The sequence below is a fragment of the Cnephaeus nilssonii genome (genome assembly GCF_951640355.1).
Source record: "Cnephaeus nilssonii genome assembly, chromosome: X".
NCBI classification, from domain to species: domain Eukaryota; kingdom Metazoa; phylum Chordata; class Mammalia; order Chiroptera; family Vespertilionidae; genus Cnephaeus; species Cnephaeus nilssonii.
Genome location: NC_137071.1, coordinates 100273113 through 100285276, shown reverse-complemented (window position 1 = coordinate 100285276; position 12164 = coordinate 100273113). Strand labels below are relative to the sequence as shown.

The 12164-nt window shown below is 35.0% G+C and overlaps 1 protein-coding gene and 2 pseudogenes across 3 annotated transcripts in view; 2 read left to right on the top strand and 1 right to left on the bottom strand.

Moving 5' to 3' along the window:
• The window catches only part of MCF2 (MCF.2 cell line derived transforming sequence), a gene marked incomplete at its 3' end in the record, with an annotated part of 137546 nt that overhangs the window by 63761 nt on the left and 61621 nt on the right, over nt 1–12164 (bottom strand). The window contains exons 5-10 of the mRNA XM_079764605.1: nt 11719–11838; nt 10717–10833; nt 8894–9043; nt 7061–7194; nt 6634–6748; nt 827–946 (exon numbers count right to left, since the gene is read on the bottom strand). Coding sequence (XP_079620731.1) covers nt 827–946; nt 6634–6748; nt 7061–7194; nt 8894–9043; nt 10717–10833; nt 11719–11838 — 756 coding nt within the window. The remainder of the gene's footprint in view (nt 1–826; nt 947–6633; nt 6749–7060; nt 7195–8893; nt 9044–10716; nt 10834–11718; nt 11839–12164) is intronic.
• Nucleotides 2956–3351, top strand: LOC307095808 (histone H3.3C-like; annotated as a pseudogene). The gene has a single exon. The product of its transcript is annotated as a histone H3.3C-like (transcript).
• Nucleotides 4507–5176, top strand: LOC307095807 (proteasome maturation protein-like; annotated as a pseudogene). The gene is made up of 2 exons: nt 4507–4724; nt 4974–5176. The product of its transcript is annotated as a proteasome maturation protein-like (transcript).

Below are 12164 nucleotides of genomic sequence, written 5' to 3'. Positions count from 1 at the left end.
TAAGCACACCAATGGACACAAGACACTGGAGGGGCGGGTGATGAGGGCATGCTACAGGGGCTAGGGGAGCCTGGGGGAAGGTCAATGGGGAAAAAAAAGGAGATATATGTACTACTATATGTAATACTTTAAACAATAAAAAAATAAACTGTTAAAAAAATAAAGAAGGCCAAATTATACCAAAAACAAAAAAAAGGAGAGCAAAGCTCGAGTTTGTTAAGTAGTAAAGCCATAAGTCCAAGGTTTAAGACTGGCAGCTGGCTCTTTTGAGTCATGTATCTCAGGTACTGTGCTGAGTGTTTTATCTACAACACCTAAATGAATCCTTACAATCCACTCTGCAAAGTAGGTCCTTTCATCCCAATTTATAAATTATGACATTGAGGCCTAGAAAATGTAATCAATTTACAGCTAGTCAGATTAAGTAGATCTATATGTATTAATGTATGCTGGTTGAAATACATATAACAAATGATGGACATTTAGGGAATTATGTTTTTGTATGTTTCCCTTATTTCCAAGTACCCAAATAGCATTCTTGATAGACATTTTTCTAGCTTCTTCAAAATGATTTATGATCTTGTTCCCACTGGCAGGCCTAAAACATTAGACACCATTATCTCAGAGGCTTCCTACATGATATATGCAGTGTCACTTCAGGCCCACATTGAACAGAATGGAAAACAGACAAATATTATTGAAAAAATTATATAGACTGCTGCTGAGAGATTACCAATAATCATAATAAGGGTTTCAACCACTGAAAAGCATCAAAATGTAACTATCATACTCCATAAATAAATGAACATCTGAAATGTAATCTTACCTGAGAATTTTCATCTAAGTTTTCCAAATGTTTTATTTTTTGTTTTATATGAGCTATAGTCCCTGTGACATCTGCCAACTCTGCTTGTTGATTTAATAGAAGTTCAACTTCACGCACAAGCTAAAAATAGTAATAAAAATTAGTCTTACAAGCAAATAAATATTAAGCATTTCCCTTAATAATCAAGTTGTATAGGAAATGCTATTAAATAAGAACATCAATATGAAAAAATTGAACATATGAAAAATATTTCAGTTATTTTATTCCAGTAATTCATATAATCTGCTAAAATTTAACCTCCTAGATATCAGTGTGTACTGATTATTTATAAAATATCACTATGTACATATGAAAACATGTATATGTGGACATGTATGGATGTATGTATAAGTGTATATGCCTATAAATATATATATTCCCTAGCTCTATGATGAACGGTTCTAGAGACAAAGACCCTTTAGTAGCAATGAGGACTCCTAGCACCCAGATCTTGGTCCTTAACATCATTTCCCAGAGAAAGAATCCAGAGCTTCTGGAAAATGTCTGGTTCCAAGGCTGAGGCTTAGACCATCTTTTTATACTAGAAAGTAAAGAAGTGATAAAATAATGCTTGGACATATCACCAGGACATGGTAGCTAGCTTGAAACACCAAAATAGTTAAAAGCAGTAATAAATTATGAACCATTGAAAATCTAGGCAGCCATGAACCCAAAAATGTAGATAGATAGATAGATAGATAGATAGATAGATAGATAGATAGATGATAGATAGATAGAAGGAAAGGCCCTTGCTTACAGTAGCATGCCTATGTGGACTGGTAAATGTGGAGGAGACACTAGAGATTAAAAAAAAAAACACACAGCATTTCACAACTATTATAATAAAGACTATTTAAATCAAGAATGATCAATTGATATTAAACCTATGGTGATCTTTTGATGAAAAGCAAGATATTTGCATGGGCCCAGCTGTTGTGGCTCAGTGGTTGAACATCGACCTATGAACCAGAAGATCACAGTTCGATTCTGGTGAGGGCACATGCCTGGGTTGTAGGCTGGATTCCCACCCAGTAGGGGCCATGCAGGAGGCAGCCGATCAATGATTCTCTCCCATCATTGAAGTGTCTATCTCTCTTACCCTCTCCCTTCCTCTGTGAAATAAATTTATATATTTTTTAAAATATATTTGCATGACCTTAAATTCTCTCCCCACACATTTCCTACTAGATACAAGTGGAAAAAAGTAACTATACAGTGGAGAAATTTAATAGCACCCTGACTGGGTGATCAAAATCTACATCAACAATGAGGGGCAGGTCGACTTAATTTCCTCCAGATGTGATACCCTCAGAAGGACACATCACATATGCAGTATTCTAGGTAGTCACACACAGGTTAATCTAATCATGAGAAAATGTCAGACAAACTTAAAAAGATTTTATTTTTAAATAGACTGTATTATACTTTTGTCTATCTATAAGTTAATTTTTTTACTTAATCCCTTCATCTTTTTCACCCAGCCTCCTCTCCCTCCCCTGTGACAGCTATCAGTCTGTTCCATGTATTCATGCCTCTGCTTCTATTTTGTTCATCAGCTTATTTTGTTCATTAGATTCCACATGTCCGTGAAATCACACAATACAATATATAGATGATGTATTATAGAATTATACCTCTGAAACCTATATAATTTTATTAACTAATGTCACCCCAATAATTTCAATTAAAAATAAAATAAATAAAAAATGAAAAGGACTGTATTATTAAAAATGTCAATGTCATAAAAGACAAAAATGGCTATAGAAATGTTCTAGATTAAAGGCAAGTAAGGAGACATGACAACTTAATGCCATACAAGACTCTCTAGACTGGACCCTGTATTATATATGGGGAAATAAAGGTTGGTTGGAGCATCATCCCGTGCACCGAAGGACCATGGGTTCAATTCCCCATCAGGGCACATACCCAGGTTTTGTGTTCCATCCCCAGTCAGAGTGTGTATGAGAGACAATCAATTGATGTTTCTCTCTCACATTGATGTGTGTGTTTTTTTTTTCTCTCTCTCTCTAAAAAAAAAAAAAATCAATTTTAAAAAAAAAGGATTGCTGAGGAATGGGTCTCTCTATACAATGGCTCATACAAAGCAAACTGCCTGCAAATAGACTGGTGGTAAAGCACCAAGGAAGCCACTGGCTACCAAAGTCACTCTCAAGCGTACACCTTCTACCAAAGGGGTGAAGAAACCTCATCATTACAGGCCTGGTACCATGGAACTTCCTGAAATTAGACATTAGCAGAAGTTTGCTGAACTTTTGATTCACAAACTTCCCTTCCAGTATCTGGTGTGAGAAATTGCTCAGGACTTCAAAACTGATCTATGCTTCCAGAATGCAGCTATTGGTGCTTTGCAGGAGGCAAGTGAGGCCTATCCAGTTGGCCTTTTTGAAGACACCAACCTGTGTGCTATCCACGCCAAACATGTAACAATTATGCCAAAAGACATCCAGCTAGCACAACACATATGAGGAGAGTGTGCTTAAGAATCCACTAAGATGGGAAACATTTCATTCTGTTTAAAAAAAATTCTCTTCTTCCTGTTATTGGTAGTTCTGAACATTAGATCCCCCCCTCCCCCAGCAAGGGTAAAAAGGTACCTAACTATATGCTTGCAAAAAGGGGACAGAAATCAGGTATTAGCAGTATTTCCATTTCCATTTGTGTGAGAATTCTTTTAATATAAATGTGGGGACAAAAAGCATTGATGCAAGTTAAAATGTTCCAGTAAACAAGATTCAGCAGTTCAACTTTATAAAAATGTAAATAAACATGTTAAATTTTTGGACAATGCCACCATTTGGATTTCTTTAAAAACATTAAATTTCTTATTGATGGCAAAAAATGATAGCATCAAGTCAGTTGGCAAAATTGGAATACTGATGGTAGATAATACAAAAGTATCGTATTATTGTTGAATGTACTAAATTTGGTAACCATACTATGATTATGCAACATAATATTACTATTTTGTATATTCAAAAACATCACATTTGACAATATTCAAAAAGTTATGAAAGTTTGAAATTGCCAAACAAGTTTTTAAGTTAACTTCCTATATATACAGAGTCTATCTGATGTCAATATGAAATACAGATCATGTCAATGAGATTATAATCCAAGAAGAAACAGAATATAACTGCAGTATAAAAATTTAATATGGGTGCAAATTAAGATATATAGAGAGGCATAATAGGTATGTTCAGGAGAAGTGTTACTTTTCCATGTGTTCAGTTGGGGAGGAGGAAGAGACACAACTATCTAGAAGGACCAAGAGCAATTTGACCTATTCTTTCAGGACGATTTCATGGAGTGCATGGCATTTCAAAATCTGTTTGAATCATAGGAGGAAAAGGACTGGTAGTAACTGTGCCCTGTGTCCAGAATGCAGTGCCCCTCAAAGACCTAATCCTGCTAGAACAAATGAAATACCAAGTAAGTAAGCCACTCATTGGTAGAAAAAAATCTGGCCACATGGAAGACAGAAAAGAAGTGAGTTTTCAAGGATTCCCTGGCAACATAGTATATGAAAGGGACTGTGAGAAGCTTGCACATGATAGCAAAAAGAAGCAACTAAATCTAGGGAAGTAATGGAACTGAAAGGCTGTTCACAGACCAAGCAAAAGATGAATACCAGAGGACTTGGATCTCAGCTAAAGGGCAGTATTCCAGTTATTGAATTTTCAGTAAGTGGACCTTTTGAAAAACATGATCTTCTTCAAAAACATTTTTTGTTTGAAAAATGAACTTTTGTCCATTCATCCTCTTGAATTATGGGAAGAAAATTTCCAGCTCAACCATGATAAAATGAATTTTTCCACACAGAAACATCCAGGGTCTGCTTGTTCTACTAAAATTGCAAATGGGCCCTGGCTGGTTTGGCTCAGTGGATAGAGCATCAGCCTGCAGACTGAAGGGTCCCAGGTTCGATTCCGGTTCAGGGCATGTACCTTGGTTGCGGGCACATCCCCAGTAGGAAGCATGCAGGAGGCAGCTGATCAATGTTTCTCTCTCATCAAAGTTTCTAACTCTCTAACCCTCTCCCTCTCTGTAAAAAAAAATCAATAAAATATATTTTAAAAAATAAAAATAAAATAAAATAAAATTGCAAATGGAATTCAAGGCAGTGCAACAGGTTTGGCATCTTCTATTTTATCCAAGCTCATACCTTTCACTGATATTTTGTGAGGTAACAATGAAACTATTGGATTTGAAGATCTTCTCGATGACTCGTCACAAAATAAAGTAATGGGAGAACCACACTTGGTGGTGGACTATAAACTCAGTTTACTATAATACAGTGTGCTGATCATGGAAATGGAGGAGCTACATCTTGTTTATAGTCATCTTTTTACTATAATTTTATGTACACAACATTAAAAGTACTGGCACATGAGAATCATTGCCTAAATAGTACCTGATCATTTTTAATTATTTGGGTCTTTGATTTATGGCCATGTGACAGTTGAAAACACTAGAGATGATTTTTAAACTCCTGATTTATAAGAAAACAATAGCTTTTTATGTCTTTAAAAACTATTGCTAATGAATATTATAAAACTCACAATGGATTCCAATTCAACCTATTTTCTAAGTATTCCATAAATTGAATTTTGAATAACCATTATCAGTATTTGAATCTGCAGTCTTCATAGTAACCTCTTTTAGAGTAAACATCTATAATTGACTTCAGTGGTAACACTTCAACTTAAGCACAAAATTAAATATTTATATTTTACCTTGTTTAGGTAATATTTGTACTTACAAAAAAATATTTGCTTTATTTGAGCTGCTTTAGAAATATAGCTATTCTTTGATTCTTTTGGGGTTAAAAGCATAAGTTCAGAGTTTTTTATTTTAGTCTTGCCTTTAAAGTAAAAAATTAAATAAAGCACCCAGCAGATGTCAACTTAAAAAAAGGAAAATAATTCTGTATCTCTTGAATATATATGATAGATTTTCCAGAAGACTCCAAATAGAATATACTTATAACCTTTTAAATAATTATAACTAAACATGATTTAATTTCATCCATCAGCCTTTTCATAAGTATAAATTGCTGAATCAGAAAAAAAAAACCTTTTGTTAGATCATGTAAAACATAATCAGCAGAGGAATATGGTATTTTTAAAAATCAAGAAGGAAATTGATATTATTTCTAGGAAAGCTATCCCATAAGCTGAAAGCATTTTATATTTAAAGTAAATTTGAATAACAAACATCAGAGTATACTACAACTTTGTCTTTCTCATATATGTTAGCACATAAGTGCTCTTTTGAAGGGAATGAATGAGCCACAGAAGTAGAAGTCTTGGAATTTAGTAGTTTTTTTTCTTCATTCAAAGTCAAGGTTCACTCACAGTTGCCTCCCCCCCGCCCCGCCCCCGCTCCGCCATCTCTCTGTGGGTTTAAATGATCATCTTGTGAGACTTTTTAATGATCAAGGAATAAAAAGCTCTGACATAATGAAAATAAATGTATAAAGAAATATTTATCCCTGACTGGTGTGGCTCAGTTGATTGGAGTGTCGTCCTGAGAACCAAAGGGTCAAGGGTTCAATTCCCGATCAGGTCACAAACCCAGGTTGTAGGTTCAATCCCCAGTCAGGGTGCATGCAGGAAGAAATTGATCGATGTTTTCTCTCTCACCTCTCTCTCTCTCTCTCTCTCTCTCTCTCTCTCTCTCTCTCTCTCTCTCCTTTCCTCTCTCTCATGTCAATTTTTTGAAGAAAAAAAAAGAAATGTTTAACTGACCTCTTGAAAATCCTGCTCAAACTTCCATAGTTGCAGATATTGCTTCATTTTTAGTTGGTGTTTTTCCCAAAATTCATCAAAAGCAATTTCCATATCATGTACTTGAGTCAGCAATCTTAACAAAGAAAAGTCATAGAATTCCTTAAAAACAAAAGCTTGTTTTATAAGTAGGTAGATAAACTGGGTCTGGACATTAAGAATTATAGGGAAAGTCACAGCCTATGACACTTGGTCCAAGTAAAGAACATCCCTGTCCACAGACCCTAGTCTGCAAGCAAATGAACTTCTGTGAGACAATCCAGGAATGAGTTCTTAAATTTCCAGAGATCCAGGAATACTTTAACACTTAACAGATTGCAGCAAAAATGTGTAATTCTCTTTCGAAAGTATAAAATAAGTAACTCTATACCCAAAAGAAAGCACTCACTTATTCACAGTTTGCCAGTCACCACTTATTTGTTCATGATGTTCAAATCTTGAACTGATAGCTTCTTCAGGGTCAGGCACTTCCAGATTTGATAGCAGAATTTTTCCTTCTTTGGTTACAGCTGTAATATCATTCTGTACAAAGGTACAATAGGGGATGTATCAAATATCTGCCAGTAACCTAATCTGAATAACCTGAAGAGAAGGAAGCATATATCTATAGCATGAAGAATAAAAATAGTAGTTTAGAATGGCCTTTGCTTTCATAACTGAAATCATCAAGGAATACCTCAGTACCACAGAATCCAAAAACTGTGAATCTCCAAGAAGCCTCTGCCTGTTGAGATGGATGCTACAATCACTATTTCTATAAGATCTTTACAGGCAGAAGTACTCTATGCTCCATTTGTAGCCTCCTTCTTTTACTGGTAGAGAGTTCTAAGTTATTCTATTCTACTCTGCTAATATTTTTAATGTACTTCAATAAAACAATAATAGCATAATAAAGTATACCACACTAGAAAGCATACAGTTGCAAATAATATTTAATATATTCAGATATAGTTAGATAAATGCCTTTCCTACTAAAACTTAATTGTTGCCCATCACTGCCTGCTTTAAGTATTATGTCCACATCTGGATTAATTAATCTATCATGAAGCATATGCTTCTATTCAGAAGGTTTTAACCTTGGACAGTGGATTCTTCAGGCATGTAAGAGTAATAATGACTTCCTTCAGGAGATCAAAAAATTGGGGTGTACATGTATTTTTGTGGAAACATGTTCCATGACACCACCATCAATATGAATCTATATATATAAAAGCCTAATATGCAAAGTGTCCCCTCAGGAGTTCAACCGGGAGTTCAATTGCTCGCTATGATGTGTGCTGACCATGGCGGCCGGGGGGGGGGGGGCACGGAATGAAGGAAGGCCCCAGCTGGCAGCCAGCAGCTGCTAGGGACCCTACTCATGCATGATTTTCATGTACTGGGCCTCTAGTAAGAACATAAATATTAAGAGCTATTGCCAACTATGTGCCAAACACTATAATACATAAATCATGTACTTTACTTCATTTCATTCTCACAACAGCTCTACAAGGTATGCATGTGTCATCATCAACCTCATTGTACATATGAAAAAACTGAAACTTTGAAAGGGTAAGCAAATTACCCAACCACACAGCATTTGAGAGACAGAGCATTTTTTCCTTGAACAGTTTTGCTTTTAGATTGTGATTCAGTACCCCAACTAGCCTATTATCATATGAAGAACATGAGTTCTACATGGAAGCCTAGTGCTTGTTCAGATCATTCATAAACTTTTTGGGAAAAGTGAATTTAAAGTACTTGGTGACTCAGAAACCTTCACAACCCAACACTCCAGACAACTGGGTAGGAGAGCTAAATCAACTTCTTAGTTATTTTAGAAAACATCAAGAACTAGTACTCTATGGAAGAGAAAGTTTACATCCTACCTGTGGCAAGGGGTGTGCCTATTGATACTCACTCTAACTTTACAAATGAGAGTGGTGCCTTTTCACAGGATAAAGAATATGTAGTAACAAAAATGACTGCAGAGCATTTATAAACTATTCAATTTACAAATAAACAATTTATCAAGAGAACACATCATTTACAAAGGGGACATTTACATTCAACATATCCAAAACATTCTCCTCTTGTATTCTTATTTTTATTAGTGTGCTTTATAATATATAAATATATCTTTTGTCTTCCTACCCACTAATCAGTGTGAAATGGACACACTGAACACCTCTCTAGAAAAAGACCATGGAAAACATTTGTTCATCTCCTCTATCAGACATACCTTCAACAGGTGATACTTTTCAGCACGAATTGCAAGAATTTCTTCTATTGAAGGAATATCTTCTGGTAGGTCTGTCTCAGCTAGTTCGGTTCCAAAGGATTGTAACATTTGAGCCATATCTTTCACTGTGAGAGCAAAATTTTCTATAGCCTGCAAAGAACCAGTGATTCTTTTAATTCTGTGGAAACTCTGCCAGCATATCAAAAGCTGGGTCAGTAATTGTATTCACTTTTATTTAGGTCTGAGAGCAAATGCACAAACTACAAACTCTCCTCTGCTAAGGAAAGTTGGTATTGCCCTTGACAATTAACTAACTTTGCATCTAAGCCTCCAAAATCTATAGTCAGGAGAAGAGTCTTCTTGAATGCCTTTTATCTCAATTTCTGTACTCATTTCTTAGACACCGATGAAAACTATTTCTTAAAGATGTCATGTACTGAGTAATTTGTTTTATGACCTTGAAAAATAGTGTTTTCCTTATTCTAGTAAACTCTGTAATTGTAAAATCACTTTATAATAGCTTTACTTCTGAAGATAGATGAGAATATCAAAGTCACTTTATATTTATTATAGTTTATGAACAAATATTAGCATTCCCAGCAAGGTGATAGAATGAGGTGATGAGGGAACATCTACTCACAGCAATTCATTTCAGGTTCTATCGCCCTAAAATGTCAAGTAAGATTTTGTTATTTATTTTGTTTCCAAATCAATTACTCAGAGAAGGAAGGACAACGTATAGAGACCATATAAATCCCAAGTTTACCACACAGCTCAAGGTATCTGCTTTTCTTATTTATAGCGTTTTCAGTTAAAGGCTAGCACTGCTAATTTTGACAATATACCTTCATATGAATGACTAGGACCATTGAATGAAGAATAAACATGAGGAAAATAGAGCTCTGGTTTAATTAAACATCATTTAATTACATCCTTCAGAAGGTTCCTGTGTTTCTGGGATTTGGAGTAAAGATTCTTAGACCACAAACTCACCCCTGTGAGGTGCCAGGCCTTTGCCTATTTATAAACTTCTGGAACAGAAGGAGTCTTTGCTACAAATATAACTGCCTTAGAAGCACTATTAGGATGGTAAGATTCACAATATGATTTGCATTTTTTAGTCTTCACCCAAGGATATGTTTAGAGAGTGGAAGGGAGGTAGGGAATGGGAGAGAGAGACACAGACAGGCAGAGACAGAGACATTGGATCAGTTGCCTCTCGTACACTCCCTGATTGAGGATAAAACCCACAAACTAGGCATGCGCCCTGACTGGAATCAAACCATTTTGGTGTACAGGACAATGCTCCAACCAACTGAGCCACCTGGCCAGGACATGTTCTGCATTTTTTTTGAGGGCTCACCATATGCCAGGCCCCATACTAAACATTTTACAATTGTTATTTCATTTAATCTTCCCAATATCCCTATGAGTTAAAGTATTATTCCCATTTTACAACTGGGAAAACTGAGATTCAGAGAAGTTATATAACTTGTGCAAGGTGACACAGCTAAAAATCATCAGTGCTATGATTTGAATCTCAACCCTTTGTTTCTTCAAGTTACTAAATGGCCACAGAGGGGATGAACAGAGGAAGACCTCCTTATTTCCTAGGCCTCTCCATCAACTGCCATCCTTAGTGATTCTTCATCATTTCTAGGTATTTCCTATAGAAGAAAATCAAGATATTGACTTATATATGTTTTTTTAAAAAAATAGGAGCCCCAGAAGTCTGTTTTTCCCAAAGAGGAAAAGAACTCTAGCACTAGATTTAAAAGCTCACATGAACTACAGGCTCTACAGTAAGGGCAAAAGAAACATACATTTCTGAAGATGATCCATTCACTGTGGCAGTACTGCAAGGTGCCGCCTAACTCAGGGGTTAATTGCTTGTCATCAATGTATGTCAGCAAATCACTAACTGAGCTCAGCATAACAACCTATATAAATAAGCAAGAAAGATACTGTTAACTGCCTTTTGTGGCATCCCTCCATTCAACTGTATAATGAACTTTAGCATTCAGTTAGAAGAAATTTATCTTTTATAAATGATTCTAAAAACTCTCTCCTGTATACTCCCCACACATGTATGCAGCACTTCCTTCTTCAGGTAATAACAGTTTTCATTTACAAAACATTTATCTGTAAAGCAAAATTAATTTCCATGAAAACCCAAACACCTGATTCTCCTTGATCTAATGGTCCACCTTCTGAAAAAATGTTATGCCTACCACAAAACAAAAGGACTTTATGTAGTCAGTTATAATTTATCAGGAGAGACTAATCTTTGCAAAAATATCAAAATTTATGAGCATTCTATTCCTAGCCCTAAAAACATATAAAAATATCTGTTATAAAAACAAATACATAATATTCTGAACTAGCTCAGGATGTAAGTTCAAAAACATAAAACACATACTCATTATTTTCTAAAATGAAATGCCTTGATTTTATGCACACATGCACACATACAGAGTGGGGCAAAAGTAGGTTTACTGTTGTTTGTATGAAAAATAAGACAATAATTAATAAATAATACAATAATGAACTCTGTACTCATAACTATAAACCTACTTTTGCCCCACCCTGTATATGTAACATGTGACATATATCTTTTTAAAAAGGAATTGCCTTATTAAAAATTCATTAATCTATTCCTTTAACAGTAGAAGCATATGACTTTTAGGCTTTTTAAATTTACATTTTTGGAAGATAAATTATATTTCTTTTAAATTCTTCATGAGCACATATAAAACATCAACAGCATGGTACAATATCTTCATGAGAATAAAAGGAACAACACATTTTTAAAAATATACTCTTACCGGTAGTTTGAGCATGAAATCTTCCTGACTAAATCGAAATCCAATGTCTGTGAAAGTTCGTTGAAGAAAACTGGTTGGACGTAGAACCAATATCAAGTGTAAGTTCCCAGGGAAGGAAGCCTATAGAAAGAAAGAACACAGCAAAGAAAGAAAAAAATTGTCAAAACATGTACTCAGCTGAGCACATATCATCAAATTGTAATGAAAGGAAACAAATTTTAAAGTCACAAAAGCCACTAAAAGGGCAAACTTTAAAAATGGATGTTGATAAAATCTAAAAACATGAAAATAAAAATAAAACCAATGTGAGGTTATCAGGTTCAGATCTTTGCAATACTCAAGGCATGAAATTTTCTCACACTAAAGTAAGTCCCAAGTTACAAAGAATTAAACTCTTAAGCTTCATTTTAAAGTTAGTTATTTGTACTCAAATTGCATTTATTTCA